The 19,196-nt window shown below is 53.0% G+C and overlaps 1 protein-coding gene across 6 annotated transcripts in view; it reads right to left on the minus strand.

The window, feature by feature from the left end:
- COL27A1 (collagen type XXVII alpha 1 chain) overlaps nt 1–19,196 on the minus strand; it is a 156,843-nt gene that overhangs the window by 27,201 nt on the left and 110,446 nt on the right. For all 6 annotated transcript variants that reach the window (XR_010109099.1, XM_034928907.3, XM_063594253.1 and 3 more), the window contains 9 exons: nt 18,875–18,928; nt 17,936–17,989; nt 16,328–16,381; nt 14,851–14,904; nt 9,844–9,951; nt 2,978–3,031; nt 2,743–2,850; nt 1,545–1,598; nt 531–584 (listed from right to left, as the gene is read on the minus strand). Coding sequence is in view for 5 of the 6 variants with exons in the window: in XM_034928907.3 (XP_034784798.1) it covers nt 531–584; nt 1,545–1,598; nt 2,743–2,850; nt 2,978–3,031; nt 9,844–9,951; nt 14,851–14,904; nt 16,328–16,381; nt 17,936–17,989; nt 18,875–18,928 (594 nt within the window). In the remaining variant the exon portion in view is untranslated. The remainder of the gene's footprint in view (nt 1–530; nt 585–1,544; nt 1,599–2,742; nt 2,851–2,977; nt 3,032–9,843; nt 9,952–14,850; nt 14,905–16,327; nt 16,382–17,935; nt 17,990–18,874; nt 18,929–19,196) is intronic.

Below are 19,196 nucleotides of genomic sequence, written 5' to 3' on the forward strand. Positions count from 1 at the left end.
AGCAATTCCTCTCCTCTACTGAATCTTGAGCCAAGGCGTGGGGAATGAACATGCCTTCCCCTCTGCCTTGGTGGCTCCTTCCTTGACCACTAACCACTGGGGTTCCTTGCCTCTGTCCTAAGCCTCCCCTGCTCAGCATCCTCTCCCCACTCTTCACTGGGTGGTCTTATTCATGGGCAATACTTCAATTCCCATGTCCACACAGATGATGGAGTCGCAGTTTTAGTCATTACAAGATTGATGTCCATTTCTGCTTCTTGACTATAAGCCCTGTGAGGGCAGGGATTGCATGTTTTCGTTCCAGCGCTGGATACAAAGATGATACCCAGCACATAGTGCTGAATGTGGATCTGACAGCTCCTGCGGGCTGGGCACAGTGGCAGTGACACCAGCCTCGGCTGCTGCAGGGGGTGAGCCCCCACAGGCTTCTCCAGCCATGGGTACCCCAGGGGCTTTCTCCTGCTGGCCCTGAAGCTGGCCTCAGCCTCAGACACGAGGGTGCAGCTGCTTTCCCCAGAGCAAACACCCACCTTTTCGCCTTTTGGTCCCGGAAGTCCAAGGGGTCCCACAATGCCTCTGTGTCCCTGCAGGCAAACAAGAAGGAGGGAAGTGAGAATGAGGACTCAGGAAGGACAAAGGACATGGACTCCAAGATGGGGATACTGGGCTGCAAAACTGGGTCCCAGCTCTGCCCCAGCTGGCTGTGTGGCTCTGAGTAAGTCTGTGCCTGTCTGGGCCCTGGCCTTCCAGATGTGCCGTGCTGGTCCCAGACACACCCCAAAGGGGTGTTCCAGCTTGGATGGTTGGGGGCCCCACCCTGGAGCAGAGCTGGAAGGGTGACTCGGGAGAACCAGCTTTGTTCTCCCAGCCAGAACCAGGGACAGGGGCAAAATGCTTGCCTCAACAGACCTTCCCAGGCTTTGGCTAGGCCTGCAGGTGTGGACACCCACTGTGGGCTCCTCGCAACACCCCTCCAGGTCTTGTCTCGCCTCTTTTCCTCTCCTTCTCCTCCCTTCCCTGCTGTATTTCTTCCAGACACTGGATCTAGAGCCACGAGGACCAGGGCTAGGATCCCACCTCCAAACTGAAGTGGTCAGGCCTCGTGCATGCTCTCTATCCTCCTGAGCCCTGGTTTCCCCTTCTGAGTAGGCACCATATCCCTCTGAGCCCTGGTTTCTCCAGATGTGTAACATGGGTTTGGCTCAGCCATGTCTAAGAAGGTGCCAACCTGGATGCAGAAATTGTCCCTTCCCCAGACAGCAGACAAGGCATGCAGAGCGCCCACCCCGGGCAGGAAATACCCAAGAAGGCTTGGGGTGGCACATTTCGCTCTGGCAGCCCCAACCACACCTGTCCCATCCATGATCCTCCACCCCAACCACGGCTCTGGGCCCAGCGCTCCCTGGGGCAGGTGAGACCCCACATCTTCAGTATTCCAGGGGTCAGCCTTCAGCTGGGAGGTGGTGGGGCAGAGGCTGGCATGGGCCTGTGTTTCCAGGCCTGCAGGACAGAGTCGGGGGTGGGGTGAGGTGATATCTGCTTACATCATAACCAGCCAGTCCCGGTTCTCCTTGGGCCCCCATGCGTCCCGGAACACCCTACAAGAGGAGGAGACCCTCGTTGGTATGGAGTGTGGCTCTCACAGCGGGGACACAGCAGTCTCCCTGCAGGCTCCAGCCCCGCTCCGCCCAGCAGCCTGGCACATCCATGCCGCCCATAACCAAAGTGTGTGAACAAGGCGGAAAGCCAGTAACATTATCCCTCCTCCCTGGAGTTCCCCACCCCCGCCCCAGCCCTCCTTCTCCTGGCTCCAGGGCTTCAAGACAGCTGATTGCTAAATTTTCAGGACTTTTACAAGCCAGTGAAACAGAGCCGTTATTAACAATTCAATTTTATGGACTTACAGTTAAATTAATGTTATTAAAAACAAAGATAGAGGATACTCAAAACTCATCTCCTCCTAGCCATTTTACTACATTTTCCTCCTACCTACACTCATGAGGTTATTTTGGTCTATTGCATCTGTGCCTGTTGGTGGAAATACTGCCTAAGGGAGGGCTGCTGTGTAACTCCTCCCCACTCTGCATTCAGTGACGTCATGTCAGTGGCTTGAAACCAGACATGGAGGGAGCATTTACACCGCAGAAACTGGCAAATACCACAAACCAGCCTGGTTGCTTAACCTTACACACAACCAGATCGGAGCTGCTGTGTCACCCTCTTCAGCCTCCTTCCCTGGCTTCCCCCTGGGGTCTTCATCTCCTGGAGGTATCAAAGCCCTCTGGGCCCCTTCCTTCAGAGCAGCCCAGCAATGCTGGGACACCCTCAGAGTCATCCAGGGACCTGCAGCAGCATCGCTCCATTCCTCCTGAATCTATTTCCAGTGGGAAATCTCCTTGTTTGATAAAAACAGTTCTAAGAATCTGGTCCTTTCTCCCCCGATGCTAATAACAAGGCTTATTAATTTGGGTCCATAGAGGGCTTCAGGGGACCCACACACCCCTTCAAATTGCAGGAAATATTCTGTGTGGTGTGTACTGTTCCGGAGGCGGGGCTGCAGCTTTCTGCAGGTTACCAAAGCGATTCATGATTCAGAGAGGTGGCTGGGACAATGAGCACCAGGTGTTCAGCTAATAGCTGGGGTGGGTGATAACAGCACAGAGAAGCCTGGTGTCTCCTTTCCTGACCTTGGTTCCCTCTATTCCACATCTGACTCCCCCACCCCAGCCAGAGAGTCCTCACCGTTGGTCCCAGGCTGCCCCGGGACCCTTTAGGGCCTGGAGTGCCAGGGGGTCCAGGGTCTCCAGGGACGCCCATCTCACCCAGCTGTCCTTGGTAGCCCTTGGCGCCCTGCAACAGGAGGAAAGACAAGCTGTCACCAGGCTCCAACAGGACGGAGGGGCCAGGGAGGGGAGGGATGTGGGGAAGGGATGCGGGGGAGGGACGCAGGCCTATCAAGTCAGAAGGGGACACCTACCTTGGCTCCAGTGCGGCCCTTCTCGCCTTGCTTCCCTGATTTTCCTTCAGGACCCTGAAGAGAGAGGAGGGAAAGAGCAAGAGAAAGATGAGAGAAGAGAGGAAACTGAGGCGGATCCGCAAGGCGGTCACACTGTCGGCTCTGGAGGCAGATGGCCAGGTTTGAAACTGATTCTGCCACCCAGTACCCACATGACCTTGAGCCTGACCTAATTTCCCAGGCTCAGCATCCTCTGCTGTGAAGTGGGGACAGTGTCACAGAACTTAGGGATTCGACCTGGCGATGTAAGAACGTGCTGACAGTGAGGCCTGGGTGCAGGGGTGGATGGCGGGTGCGGCTTCTGCAATTGCTGGCTTTGCTGTTGTCATGGTTACTGTTAGGCATCCAGGGGTGTCCTACAGGGAGCAACTCTCTGCATTGAGCTCTCTCCAGCGCCAAGTGCTGTTCCACCCTCCCAACGACCTTGAACATTAGGCCCCAATGAGACCCGCTTCCAGTTGAGGCAGCCAAGTTCCCAAAGATACAGTGACTTTTGCCCAGGGTCCCAGCTGCGCCTTGCAGGCCCTGAATCAATCCCAGCTGTTCTGGCTCCATGCCCAGGGCTCTTACCACCCCCTGGCTCATGGTCCCCACTGATGACATGAGGTGGCAGGAGAGGATTTATAGGTTCTTCCCTATCTCTGAGATGTTGTGCGTCACTTGCGAGCAATTCCTGTGGGCATGTCCCTTGAACGGGCCCCTCCTCTCTCAGGGACTGGGCTGGAGGAGCCTCCTCACAGTAGGGAATTGTGCTGGAAAGGTCAGCTGCCTTCTCCCACTTTCCTTGGAGTCCCCAGGCCATTCCCTCTGACAGGCCACTCTGCCCCTGCCCCACAGGGCTTCCCAAAGAGATCCTCCGGCCTGATCTGCCCTGCCCTGCCCTGGGAGGGCAAATCCAGCTTTGTGTCCACAGTTGTCAGAGAAACTGCACAGCAAGGGTGAGTGAGTGTGTGCAAGTGTGAATGTGACAGTAAGAGACAGACACAGAGAGAAAGAGAAGAGAAAGAATCAATCCTGGGCCATACTAGGTCAGGATGGAGGGAGTGGGGCAGGCAGCGTTTCTGGCCTGGAAAGGACTTCTTGACTGCAAGCCTCAAAGGATCTAGAAAGAATGTCTATGCTCTTGGTAAGCACTAAGGAGCTGCTTTGATGTAATCCCTCTGGTTGCATTAACAGAGGCACCAGATGTAGAATGAAGGAGGTGATGTCCCATTTGGGAATAGGTATTGTACTTTAAGAAGAGGCACTGACTAATTGTGATAGAAGAGGGACAGGAAGAGGAGGTCCTAGAGGAACAAGGAAACATCTGGACCAACCCAGAGGACTTGGTTCCTGTCTGCAGATTTCTGCAGCTGTTCTGGAGGCAGGGCCAGCCATGTTCTCTAGGGTGGCCAGCGCATGAAAATTATGGGGCGGCTGGCTTTGATTCAGCACAAGGGAGAAATGTCTGCTCTAAAGACTAACGCGGCATCAACTATGATGCCAGAAAAGATGACGCTATCCCAAAGAGATGCACCAGTCAGACCACCCTGCGGTCCTCAGAAAGGCAGGAACAGTGGCCCGGGAAGGACCTCAGCACAGACTGCCTGCAACCCGGTGCCTGAGTCTACATGTACCCCTGGACAAATCCTGCTCTTTCGCTGAACCTTAGTTTCCCCACCTCTAGTATGGGACTAGCCCCGTGGCCTCCAGCCACATACAGCTACCGAACACTTGAAATGTGGCTACTATGACTGAGGAACTGAATTCTTAATATTATTTAACTTTAATTAATTTAAAATTAAATTTAAGGCTGGGCACGGTGGCTCACGCCTGTAATCCCAGCACTTTGGGAGGCTGAGGTGGGTGGATCACTTGAGGCCAGGAGCTCAGGACCAGCCTGGCCAACATGGCAAAACGCTGTCTCTACTAAAAATACAAAAATTAGCCAGGTGTGGTAGTGCACGCCTGTAATCCAGCTACCTAGGAGTGCCGAGGCATGAGAATTTCTTGAACCTGGGAGGTGGAGATTGCAGTGAGCACCACCGCACTCCAGCCTGGGCGACAGAGTGAGACTGTGTCTCAAAAGAAAAAAAAAAATTAAAAGTTGACACACCCAATTAGGTTGCTACAAAACTTGTTTGGAGTAACTTGGGTATATGAACCTACATTGTCAACTGTAAATTTTATGAAATCTAAATACAGATCAAGTATTTCCAATGAAATTTTATATACAATGAAAATCTAAACACGGATCAGGTATTTCCAATGAAAATTCACATCTGAATTGAGTATGCTATGAAAATATACTATACACTGGATTTCAAAGACTTGCTACAAAAAGAGTGCTAAATATCTTATTAATGATTTTTATATTGATTATATTTTGAAATGATAATATTTGGATATATTGGGCTAAATAAACTATATTATTAAAATTAATTCCTTTTTAAATTTGAGACAAGGTCTCTCTCTGTTGCCCAGGCTGGAACACAGTGGCTCAATCTCAGCTCACTGAAGCCTCAACCTCTGGGACTCAAGTGATCCTCCCACCTCAGCCTCCCGAGTAGCCAAGACTACAGGCATGCACCACCACGCCCAGCTAACTTTTTAATTTAATTTAATTTAATTGTTATAGAAACAAGTTCTCACTATGTTGCCCAGGCTGGTCTTGCACTTTTAGGCTCAAACAATCCTCCCACCTTGGCTGCCTAAGGTGCTGGGACTACCAGCATGAGTCACTGCACTGGCCCTTAAAATTGAAGTTACCTGTTTCTTTTTGCTGTTTTTAAAGGTGGCTACTAGAAAATTTAAAAGGAGTGGCTTGTATATGGCTTGTATTTCATTTCTATCGGACTGCACTAGGCAATCTCAAAGTCTCCAGCTCCTCCGGTAATAAAACACCAACAATCCCTACAACCCTCACCACGGGCCATGTGCTGTGTTCTCATTCTACATAAATGTTTGTTCAATTCTAGCCAGTGTTTGGAGGAAGGGATTATTTATCCCGTTTTGGAGCTAAAGGAACTGAGGCTCAGTGAGAGGAAGCCCTCTGTGGGCCTCCCAGCCAGGTCAGAAGTGACAAGCAGCTCCTCCACTTCTGGGGCACCTCTCCTTCCAGGCTGGTCTTGGTCAGGCAATGGGGAAGCCATGTCACAGTGATTGGTGGCATTTTCCAGTGCACTGAGGTGGCGGCAATGGCTGACTGATCCCTTGCAGAAGGCGAGATGAGTCAGTGCTGAAGCATCCGGTACAGGGGCAGGGAGACGGGAGGCTGCGTCTCCCCTGGGACAGGGCGCCACTTGCTGGGACGTGCCCTCTCCAGCCGAGAGCATACATACAGTGGGTGAGGCTGTGGGCCCGGAATGAAGATTTCTGCTGGGCCCCATCCATATAGATGCATTTCTGGTAAGGCCCCGATGGCTCATAAAATTCTGTTTTTAAATACTCAACTGTTTCCAGGCCATAGAGTGGGAGGTATTTATCCTGATGCCAAAGAGACTCAAGTAAGGCCCCTCACTGCCTTATCACTTGGCACACACTTCGTCTGGCCCAAGTGACTCTCCTTCCAATCCCGGCATATGAGAAATGGGAGTGATGGCAAAATATTGACATTAACACAGCTACCACCACCACACCACTACTACCATCATCATCACCATCATCATCACCACTACCTACACCATACCACCATATCATCATCACCACTCCCACCCCCACCACTGCCATGACCACCATCATCACTCCCCCGCCATCACTACCACCATCACTACTACCCATCATCACCACCACTACCACTATCATTAGTACCACCATTATCACCACCACCATCACCACCACCATCATCACTGCCCCATCATCATCATCATCACCACTATCACTATCACCACCACCACCACCCCCACCATCATCACCACCACCACCACCCCTGCCATCATCATCACCACCACCACCCCTGCCATCAACATCACCACCACCACCCCCGCCATCATCACCACCACCACCCCCGCCATCATCACCACCACCATCACCCCCGCCATCATCATCACCACCACCAACCACCACCACCACCACCATCATCATCATCACCACCACCATCACCATCACCACCACTACCATCACCACCACCACCACCCTCACCTCCACTCCACTCCCACCCCCACTATCACCATCGCCACCAGCACCATCATCACCCTCACCTCCACTCCACTCCCATCCCCACTATCACCATCACCACCAGCACCATCATCACCCTCACCTCCACTCCACTATCACCATCGCCACCAGCACCAGCACCACCATCACCACCTCATCACAGTCACCACTACCACCACTACCACCATCAACACCCCCATCATCTTCATCATCATCACCACCACCAACACCATCATCAGTACTACCACCATCACCATCATTATTACCGTCATTACCACCACTACCATTGCTGCTGCCCCCACCCACACCATCCACTCGCCATCACCACCAGCCACCACCAGCCTCTAGTCACTTTCTCCTCTAAATTTATAAAGACAATCTTCTATATTTCTGGTGCATTTTATAAAGTGCTTTCCTACCCTAAGTTTTATTTATTCTTTATAGATAAGAAAACCAAGGCTCAGAGAGGGGCAGTGATTTGCCCAAAGTCACATAGAGAATGGGTTACTAGAGCCAGAAACTCAAGTTCAACCTCAGGACTCTGGTTCCAAGGCTATTTCTGCCATGTGTTCCTGCCCATTCCACAGCCATGATACTCAACACTCACTAAAAAAGGGTCCCTAGAACGCTGGAGCTCAAAGTAATCTTAGCACAGATTCCTTCCAAACCCTCCAAGGGCAAAACCAGAGAGGTCAGGGAGCGGGTGAAAGGTCGCAGACCAAGTTCCTAATGCAGAATCCTGGCCCGGGACCCTCCTGCTAAATTCCCCTTGGCCTACTTCCCCGCCGCTGAGTCAAGCCCGGGGGAAGCCTCCTGGCTGACTCAGCGCCCTCGTATTCTTCTCTAGTTTGGTGAGTTCATTCTGTTGCAGCTGTTTAGGGGGATTGGCACTTCAGTGCTATTTTTAGGAAACAAATATTTTCCCACAACCATAGTTTGTTGCAGGCTAACTTGGATCTGTCCTAGGTTAGTCATGTAAATACTTCAGGGGGGAAAAACAGTGTCAAGAGCAGGCCTGAATCAAACTGGGCTGCTTTGCCTAGGTAACAACGTCAGTCTCTCCGCTTGAGGGATGAAGAGTGAAAATGACACCCCAGGGAGACTGGGATGGCAGCAGAGGCGTGAATTCTCACCACCTGGTTGGCTCAAGGTAGATGCCAGCAGGCCTGTGCATTTGGGCATTTTGTCTACGAGGCCACCTAATCCACGGGTCCCAAGGAGTTCAACTGAACCGACCCAGCACTCCTGGGTCACACAAACCCTGCTCAACTGTACAAGACTACCACTGCCCCCCACTACCAAGTCAAGTTCCGAGTCATCAGTCCAGTATTTGCGACTCTCAAAAATCAAGCTTCCACCTGCCTCCAGCTCATCCTCACAGCCCCACAGCCAAGCCCTGGATTCCAACTCTGCCAGAGCACAGGGGCAGTATGCGTAGAGTCATGCAGGCCTAAGTTCAAATTCCAGCTTTGTCATTTCTCACTGTGTGAGCCTGGGAAGTTTCCTTTACCTCTCCGATTTTCCCAATCCTCAGGGGTTGCTATCGGTATCAAAGAGGGAACCTTCGAGAAAGCATTGGGCAACTTGTCTGTACATGTTGAAACAGGAGAATTCTGCTCCCTTCCCTACCGGCTTCTATGTCCCTCAAAGTCAGGGATGCTTTCTGATTTACCTCTTCAATCTCAGGGGACCTGGCCCAGGGAAGATGCTCGTGAGGGTCTGTAGACTGACTAAGTACATTTCTGTTAGGGTGGAAGAGCAGAGTTCCTCCGTCTTCTCAATCAACAAACAGACTTTGGTCACCTCTTATGTGTCAGGTACTGCTTTTTCTGTTGTTGTTGTTTGTTTGTTTTTTTGTGACAAAGTCTTGTTCTGTTGCCCAGGCTGGAGTGCAGTGGTACAATCTCAGCTCATTGCAACCCCCGCCTCCCAGGTTCAAGTGATTCTCCTGCCTCAGCCTCCTGAGTAACTGAGACTATAGGCATGCGCCACCATGCCTGACTAATTTTTACATTTTTAGTAGAGACGGGGTTTCACCATGTTGGCCAGGCTGGTCTCCAACTCCTGACCTCAAGTGATCCACCCGCCTCGGCCACCCGAAGTGCTGGGATTACAGGCGTGAGCCACCGCACCTGGCCAAGGCACTGTTAAAGACGTAAATGAAGGCCAGAGAAGGTCTTGGTCTTCATGGCGCCAAGACATACACTGAAGGTTATGCATGTCCCTGAGGGCTCATGGCCCAGCCTGGGGGCAGGAATGGCTTTTTGGAGCAGGTGATGTCTATGGTGATACCTGAAGGCTAAATAGAACTTAAGCAGGTGACAGGGGAGTGAGGAAGGGAGAGTGTCCTAGACAGAGCACATGCAAAGGCCCAGGGGTAAGGGCCACAGCTTGTCCAAGAAACTGAAAAAAGTTTAGTGTGTCTGGATATGGGGGATGGATGAGATGAGGTCGGCAGGGGCCAGGTTTGCACAGGGCAGGGCAGCCAGGAGGATGAGTAACCGAGGTTGTTCTCCAGAGCCATGGAGCGTTGAACAGATTGGTTCTCTGGCAAACTGCCAGGTGGAGAAAGGACCACAGCAGAAGATCCTTCAGTGGCACGACCAAAAGACCTCCCGCCCAGCCGCCTGCACAGGCATGAGAGTTCAGGGTACCCCAGAGCTCCAGGCGCTGCAAGGGGCCTGCACACTCACCCGGACACCAGTGACGCCAGGGGGGCCGGGGGGCCCGTCCTCACCCATCAGCCCTTCCTGGCCTTTCTCGCCATGTTCTCCATCAGGCCCTGGGTCTCCCCTGTCCCCCTGGGTGGCAGGGCATGAAGAGGGGAGAGAGAGAGAGAGAATAAGTTAGTTGCCAAGTGCATCAGAGGCCCCAAATCTCAGGGCTCCATTCAGGCATCCACAGCCAACTGGTCCCTAGATTCCCGATAGTTCCCTCTGCAGCCAAAAAGGCAGGGTGCTGTGACTCGGCTGCCAAGCCCAGTGTAGCTCTAAGCTTGCACAAGGATGCATCCCAGACGTAGAGGCTCCCATGTGTCCCTGCCTGGGCCTGGGCTGCGAAGGGCAGAGTGACTCAGAGATAAGCCGGGGTCCTGACTGCACCCACCCCATGGAGTTCACAGGAGACAAGGGCAATTTCTCTCCAACTTAGACACATTGGGAGAACAAGAGTCTTATGAAGCAGATTTTTTTTTTTTATTTTTTAGACAGAGTCTCACTCTCTCCCAGGCTGGAGTGCAGAGGCGCAATTATAGGTCACCGCAGCCTCGACCTCCTGGGCTCAAGCAATCCTCCTGCCTCAGCCTCCCAAGTAGCTGGGACTACAGGCACATGCCACCATGCCCAGCTAATTGAAAAAAAATTTCTTTCTTTGTAGAAATGGGGTCTTGCTACAAGAGAGCTTGAGCCCAGGAGTTGGAGACCATTGACCAGGCTGGTCTCCAACTGCTGGGCTCAAGCAATTCTCCCACCTCAGCTTCCCAAAGTGCTGGGATTACAGGTATGAGCTGCTGCAACTAGCTGAAAGAAATTTTCATCAAGAAAGAAAATTCACCCAATTCTCCTTCTCAGAACCACTCTTTCCATTTTTCTGAGTTGTATTTTCAATCCTCGATGACAAAAAAAAGTTAATAATAATAATAATAATAATAATAATAATAAACGGTAGGTAACAGTTTGGATGGTATGTACCAGGCTCAGGGCAGTGAAGCAACTCTCCCAAGGCAATGAATCGGACAGCAGTAAACTAAGCTCTAAAGGCACAATCCCACTGGACTGCTGGTCTCCATCTTTGTTTGTTATAGTTACTGCTTTGCTCTATGGTGAACGTGCCCTCCTATCGCTCTGGGCTCTGCATGGCGATCATTCTTATTGGCTGCAGAATACTTTCTCTGGGGAGTGGATGGAGCTAACATTTATATAGCACTAACCATGTCAGGACCATAGTCTGAGTCCTTTAACATCTATTAACTGACTTAATCCCCACAAAAGCTTTCCAAGGCTGGTCCACTTTTAGTCCCATTTTACAGAAGAGGAAACTGAGGCAGAGCTAAATCAAGTGGTCTGGCCCAGAGGCCCACAACTGGCTAACGGTGGAGCTGGACTTTGAAGCAGGATCCTGAGCATATCCTCTTTACAGTGATAGGGCTGTAACCAAGGTCTTCTTGGGGCTTCAGACCTTTGGGGCACCTGAGGTTATTTCCTTGGAAAGGCAACCCTTGGCATGGGCTTTTTTTTTTTTTTTTTAGACGGATCTCATTCTGTTGCCCAGGCTGGAGTGCAGTGGCATGATCTCAACTCACTGCAACCTCCACCTCCCAGGTTCAAGTACCCCCGCCTCCCAACTAGCTGGGACTGCAGGCACGCGCCACCATGCCTGGCTAATTTTTGTGTTTTTAGTAGAGACAGGGTTTCACCATGTTGGCTAGGCTGGTCTTGAACTCCTGACCTCAGATGATCCACTCACTTTGGACTTCCAAAGTGCTGGGATTACAGGTATGAGCCACTGCACCAGGCTGGCATGGGCTTTTTATGGTTTTGAAGCAATCAGTGTCACTCTAAGCTTGCCTTATCTCATCACGGTAATCTTTGCGTACTCTGAGAGAGATTGGGGGCAGGTGGGGTTCCAGGATGGGGCATGCAGGATTCCAGGATGGGGCATGGGCTGTCACCCTCATCACCGTGAGCAGAGCAGGTGTGGAGTGCAGCACGGGCATGGCTGCTGAGGGGCGGCATCCATCAGGAAGGGATGGGCGAGAAGAGCGGGCTTGGAAAAGCATAGTGTGTCTTTACCAGTTCTGTCCCCCAGTGCCAAGGTTTACGAGGGACACTGATAAACTGGTGTGCATCCAGAGGAGAGAGAGCACAGGAAGCGGAGGGCATGAAGCTGGAGCCTGGGGCTTGGCCCTGCCCAGAAGAGAGGCTCAAGAAAGCAACTCATGATTGCTCATTGCTTCAAGCTGGGCCTGCTGAGGCCTGAGCTCTGGGGCAGGAGGTGGATGGGAGGGAGTTGCTGGGGCAGTTTCTAGTTCAGTTGGGAAGATTTTCCAATGGAGCGGTCCAGAGATGGCACAGATAAAGGCAGAAGACTCCGAGCTGAGGCGTGGGCCAATGTAGAGCAGATCTGGGCACAAAGTTGTGCCCGGATCCCTTCCTGCTGGGAGCCTCAGCTTCTAAGCACAGCCTGGCATGAAGACAGGGGGCTGGCCTGAATAACTCTCCTGCAGACTCCTCTGGCTCTGGGATTCCATTTCTGGCTTGTCGTCCTGGCCACCTGTTCTCCTAACTCTCAGAGGCAGACAGCCTGTTCCAGGTGGCTAGTCGGGTTTTCAACAAAGGGCCCTCACCTGGGCTCTGCCTAAGACCACACTCCAGGGGCTAACTGGACCCCTGGGGTGGGCGTCCTTGTGAATCTCATGCAGAACAGTCTCTGGGGGTTCCTAGAGATGCCCCAAATCCTCAGACATCTGCCAGTGCTCAGAGGAGCCTTGCAAGTCACCTTCCTTAACCCTCTTCAGTTACAGATGGGACAACTGAAGTGCAGACAGGTGGAGACTCCCTAATACCACCAAGTGAGTCAGTGCTGTGTGAACCTGGGGTTCTGGCTCCTTCTAATTCCAAGATTCTCTGCTCAGGGGATGATGCCTCCCTCAACCCTCCTCGGGTTATGCTGCCTAAGTTCAAATCTTGCTACCGCTACTGAATAGTTGTGTGACCCTGGGCAAGTTTCCTCGTTTGTAAAATCAGGATCAAAGGATTACTGCAAGGATTGAAAGAGATAAACCATGTAAATAGCTTAGCAGCGTGTCTCGCATGTGAATGCTGGATAAAAGCTAACTATTATTGGTCACCACCACCATCGCCACTGTCAGCTGGACATCAGCAAAGAGATAACGGGTGTAAAAGCACTCTATAAACTATGAAGTGCTGTGCATATTCGAGACGCAGTTTTCCCCATGAGGGGTGATTCCTGGACAAACACCTTAAGGAAATGGGTCTCTCCTGGGATTCATGTAAAGACCAGGGAAGATGCTGTGCATTTGAGCACAAGGACTCAGGTAGAATTGGCTTTGAAGGGAGGGAAAGAGGACGAAGTTAGGGCCAAAAAGCCATGCAAGCTGGAGGCAGAAGACTGCACGAGGCACCCAGGCTGGAAGACCCCCTCCCACCCGCCTCAGTGGACATTCCAAGAAGAAAGGTGGCCGCCCAGAGTGGAGTGAGAAGGCTGCTGCTTCGTGCCTCAGCTTCCTCATCCGTCTAGTGAGGATGGTAATGTATCAAGCTTGGGAGAGTTGCTGGGAACATTAATTATTAAATGGGTTAATTCACATAAAGCCCTTTGGGTGGGTGGCACTGGGCACATGGCAAGTGCCCAAAGCATTTTAGCCATGACCTTCATCAGCATCACCACCCAGTGTAGCAGGCACTGGCAAAGGGTGCAGAGCAGCTGTCAAATGCTCCGGGTCTTGGGACTCGGCTGTACGCTTGGATGCAGCAGGGTTGGGGGAGAGGAGTCAGGCAGATGACAGACAGGGGGCGCTCTCGCTCTTGCAAGAAAATGTGAAGAGTCAGCAGGGGCCGGTCGCCAAGGCACCCTGGGAGACTGTGGGGAGGGGGTAACGAGGGTGGGCTGAGGCCTGTGGATGGGGAAACTGAGGTTCAGAGAAGGGGTCTGCTTCTCCGAGGTCACCTGGAGAGTAGGTGGGTGAGAGGGCATGGCCCTTAGGAACCTGGGCTGGGGAGCCGACTTGCGCAGGGTGACCGGCCAGCCTCGGGGAAAGCCCACCTGTGGGGTCAGAGCGGGGCCCAAGACGGAGGCCAGGGACTGGCCTGGAGATGGGTCTGGAGAGTCAGAGGGAGGTGCCTGCCTGCCCACCTGCAATTCAGGTGAGCTAAGGTGTCTCTTCAGAGTCCTGACATTTGTGGCTGACAGGAGGCTCTTGGGGAGCAGCAGGGTCAAGTTTGGCCAGCAGGCTTTGGCACCTGTGAGCCGTGTGTTTGAATTTTGGATCCTCACTCATAGCCATAGGTCCTGAATATATCTATGCCTTCCTCTGAGCCTCAGCCTCTTCGCCTTTAGAATGGGTGCATGGCACAGCAGAGTGAGCAGAGGCTTTGGAGCCAAACGGGCCCAGATTTGGGTCCTGGATGTGCCAGTTGCTAGCGGTGTGTCCTTGGGCAAGTTGCTTCACCGCTCTGAGTCTCAGTTTCCTCATCTAAAGACAGAACTTCCGTTGTCCTATGGATCCAGCTGGTAAAGGGCTTAGCGTTGTACCTGGTATGTGTGTGACTAGTCCTCCCTAAATTGTGGCTTATAAGTCATTGGTGGTAATTATTATTTTCCTGACCTTCTAGGATATTTGGAAGATAACAGAGACCAAAGACCCTGGCTCTGGGCCTGGCGTAGTGCCGGTGCTCAGGAATCACCCTTAGCCAAGAGAAGCTGATATTTTAAGAAGGGTAGCAGGAAAGACTGGAAGGTGGTGATGGCCCTGGTCCCACCTGAGCAGGTAGTGCAGAGGGCAGGGTGGGAGGTGGCTGCTGGACACTGCTGACCCTTCCCCACGCTGCTGTCAATGGGAGCTGGAGCTGTCATCTCAGATCTCTATGGGAACACAGTGTTTCTGGGAGGAGACTTAGGTCTTGGATGGGAAAGCAATGCCCTGCCAGGGTCCCCAGGCCCTGCCCTAAAAGGGCACTTACCTTCAGCCCATCAGGTCCCATGGGGCCACTGTCACCCTCGAGGCCTGGCTCTCCCTGGAAAAGGTGATGGAGAAAGAGGAGGAGATGTTACTGGGGAGGAGGCCCCGGTGTGCTTTTCCTTTCTTCCCCCTCCCTGGGGCAGGACCCTGACCCATGGATCTCCAGGCAGTGGGACCCTGGGGGCCCTGGCACACAGTGGGTGCATGGTAGCCAGGGGCTGAATTAGCAAATGAACAGGAAGGTTGAGGTGCCCACCCTCGGCTCTCCAGAAAAGGGGAGCAGACCCCCAAGCTACCGACAGCTCCCTCTGCAGGGTGACGTGGGGTGGGGGCTACATGAGGTCACGAATTTAGAAGGTGCTTGTCATGGATTTGTCCTGAACATCATCTCTAGGCTGGTTGGCTGGGCTGCGGAGTGGCCTAGTAGTTAAAGACAGGCTTTGACATCAGCCAGACGTCAATGCTACTTCTTGGTTTCTCATTCACTGGCTGTTTGACCGCAAGCAAACTACTTAGGTCTCATGGGCATCTGTTTTTTCATCTGAAAAATGGGGCTGACACCACCTTCTTCAAGGGTTGCTGTAAGGCATGGTGTAAGCGCCCCATACCTGGCAGCCATGTGAGATACTATTACTGGAGCTGGAGTAAGCCTGCATGGAACTCCTTGGTGGAATCCTACTTCTCAGATGAGGAAAGGGAGGCCAGTCTTTCGACTTTTCTTCCCAGCAAGCTCGGGAATGACAGCAAGAACAGAGTCCCTGGCTGAACCTCAACCAGGCTTGCCCTTCCAGCTCTAGAGACGCCCCTGGACAACAGTTCTTGAAATGGCCATCAAATTAAGTTTGGGTCTCTCTCTGCTTTTAGAATTCATCGCTGTTCAGAGTCTGAGCTGGAAAGGGCCTCAGGGGCCGTCAGGTGCAGGATGGCAACGATGTGCCAGTTGGGTGGTCCGTGCTCCTCTTGTACCCATGGCAGGTATCACTTATCAACCCGCTGGAATGCAAGCTCCAGAGATAGGCCTCCGTTACTCACTGCTGTGCTCCTTGTGCCTCGAGAAAAGTGCTCGACACACAGCGGGCATAGGATGCGTGCTCATCATTCTCTTTACTGCCAAGACTCGACTGAACCTCAACATCCTTCTTCTTCTTTTTTTTTTTGAGATGGAGTCTTCCTCTGTCACCCGGGCTGGAGTGCAGTGGCATGATCTTGGCTCACCACAACCTCCAACTCCTGGGTCCAAGCGATTCTCCTGCCTCAGCCCCCCCGAGTAGCTGGGACTACAGACCACAAAATGCCTTTCTCTACACTGTGGAAATGCTGGCCTACCAAGAGAGACTGGGCGAGGCTGTAGACATTCATAGTCTATTTCTGTAACTGAGGAAACTGAGGCTTAGGGAGATTGAGAAAAGCCGGTCCCTTCCCCTGCGGCACCCACACACCCTGGGGGCTTTCAGGAAGAATAAATTGCTTCAACTTACCCGTTGCCCAATGAGGCCCTGCTCCCCAGGAGTGCCCAGGGGTCCAAGGTCACCCTAGGAGAAGCCGAACAAAAGTCCTTGCGGGTGGGTAGGGCCAGCCCCAGCTCTCGACACCCCTTCCTGTTTCCACCAGCTCTGACTTTGGGGTGTGGGAGGAGGAGCTGGGGAAGGTCCTTCTTCCCAGGGACCACAGAGAAACCGTAAAACACCAACCAGAGCTCCTGTTCCAAGTAAGCCTTGTCCACGGACTTCTTCTCCCACGCCAGGACAGGAGGACAATTAGCACCAACACCAACACCATCATCCTATTAATAACTAACTGTACTGTTCTGTACTGTTCTAAGGACTTTTTTTGTTTGTTTTTTGAAACAGGGTCTCATTCTGTCGCCCAGACTGGAGTGCAGTGGGGTAATCACAGCTCACTGCAGCCTTGATCTCCCAGGCTCAAGTGATCCTCCCACCTTAGCTTCTCAAGTAGCTGGGACCACAGGCATGCGCCACCATGCCCAGCAGATTTTTAAATTTTTTGTAGAGATGGGGTCTCGCTACGTTGCCCAGGCTGAGGACATCAGTTTTTATATTAACATATTTGACTTTCAAGACAGCCCTGCAAGGAAAGGCATTATTTTAGAGGTGAAGCATCAGAGGCATTGGGGGAGTTCGGTAAGGAGCCCAAGCTCTCGTGAGACTATTCAGTGACAGATTCATGATCCGAACCTGGGCAGTCTGGTTCCAGGAGCCTTGGATGCAGCAATGGCAATTATGTGACTTTATTCTTCCTTGAGAGACTTGAAGAGAAACCCAAACGAGGAGGAAGCCCTAAATGAGCCGGAATAAATGTCACCTGCCCCCTGCATAAAGGCCCTAAAAGGGTCTTTCTCATTGGAGAATTTTCAAGCTATGCTCCCTGCTGGTGTCTAGGGGCACAGGAGGAGGGCAGAGCTCTGAGCCCCCAGCCCTGCTCCAGTGGAAACAATCCCACTTCTATCAGTTTTCTACGTGGGGTGGTTTTCTTCATTGGTGTTTGAGCAAGGGATTTTGGGACTAGGCCAAGTCTGGCAGCCCCCGGCCTGGTCCAACTCCCTCTTTGAATGACAGGGAGACTTAGGCATGGAAGGGGGTGACTGGACTCAAGTCTCACAGCCCCTCTGCGGGCTCCCCTGGGCCCTGCCTCAACAATGTCCACGGGCTAGCCAGCATCACTCATCAGCTCTGGGGCCTCCAAGGGGAACAGCGTCCTCTTCCAACAGCAGAATGGGGAGGGGGCTCTCCCCAGAGTCCATGTATCAATGGGCACCTGTTTCTCAGCAGGTAATGAGGGGCACTGGCACCGAGCTGCAGATGGTATCGCATGAGGCCAGGAGGTACAGCCACCCCAGCATAGAGGCAGGGGCAGGTGCCCGAAAAAACATTACCTCGCAGAGGGCACTGGTGGGGGCTCCACATTCCACTCTGGCCCTAACCAGGCCCCACTCCCCAGCCAGGAGCACAGAGAACCCATTATCCCAGCCACAAGAAAGGCCCATTTCTCTTCCAAGGAGAGGATGTGGCCACCATCTGGGAGCTGGTTTCAACAAGTCATTTTTCTCTTCTTTCATCCCACCTCACCTTCATCCCGGCTTCCCCAGGAAGGCCCGGTTCTCCCACTGCACCCGGCGGCCCCTGAAAGAAAACGCCATTGGTCCCTCCTAGAGCAAGAGCTGCCCCCTGGTTGTAAGCAAGGGGGTAACTGAGGCTCCAAGAGGGCAAGAGAACACCCAGGGTCACACAGTACAAGAGATGCAGAGGTGGGAGCAGCCTGTAGCTTCTTGGAGCTTGGAGCTGGAACTAGGGGGCTGGGGGTGGGCCCAGGCTGGCTGAGCTTTGGGACTACCCAGAGGCTTCTAGAGCCTTCTCCCGCCCCACAAGTGTGGTTTACCACACTAGGAGCCCTTTGGCAAGCAGAGGGAAGAAAATTTCATGATTCACAAAAAGACGGGGGAGGAAGCCATTGGATGCTGTGTTTAGGGCCAAGTGATTCTAACCCTTCTCTCTACAGCTTAGCCAGCGTGAGGCGGATGGGAAGCAGCCCTGAGTTATCACCGTGGGCATGGCTGCAGCCCTTGCATAAACCCTGGGGCTTGGTTTTTCCCTCTGGATAAGGCAGGGGTGTCCGAGGCTCCTTCCAAGTTCCTTGCTGCATGACCCTTGGGGGCTGGATGGACAGTCAAACCTCTGCTGGGGCAAAGTCCCAGCAAGGTCAAGGTTGGGAAGCATCCATGCTTCCAGTGATGCCCAAAGAGGCAATGCCAACCCCCACAAGGGTCCTGGTACCTCTGTGTCCCACCCAATGCCCCTGGACTAGAAGCCAGCTCCTCAACCTATGCCACCAGGATGGATCTACCCTCTCTGCCAGGGCGTCCACCCTTCTCTGAACTACACGGTACATGACCATCTCCCTGGGCCAGGACAGGGAATGGCAGAAAGAGGCTCCTGGGGAGGAGGGAAGGGAAGGGCTGATACATCCCTAGCAGCATCATGGGATGAATAAAGGTCTCTCACACTCACCTTGGGTCCCATCTCTCCTGGAGGCCCAACTGGCCCCTGGGGTCCCTGAGGGCCCTGGAAGACAGACAGACACACAGACAGTTGGGAGAGGCCAGCCTGGGCCCTCTTTGGGATCTGGAGGCGTGAATGAGGGAGCTGACCCCCAGAACCGGGGACTCTGAAGCACACCCCTAGTCCGCCCCAGCCACACCGAGGGTCCTGGTGTCTGCAGCCCCTCTTCACCACTGGTATCTGTCATACTCCCTCCAACACAGCTGCACACTCTCCTATCCACCCACCTAAAGCCCAGGGGGCCCTCCCTGATCAGAAACCTCCTAGCTCT

This window comes from Pan paniscus, chromosome 11, assembly GCF_029289425.2.
Source record: "Pan paniscus chromosome 11, NHGRI_mPanPan1-v2.0_pri, whole genome shotgun sequence".
Lineage (NCBI taxonomy): Eukaryota > Metazoa > Chordata > Mammalia > Primates > Hominidae > Pan > Pan paniscus.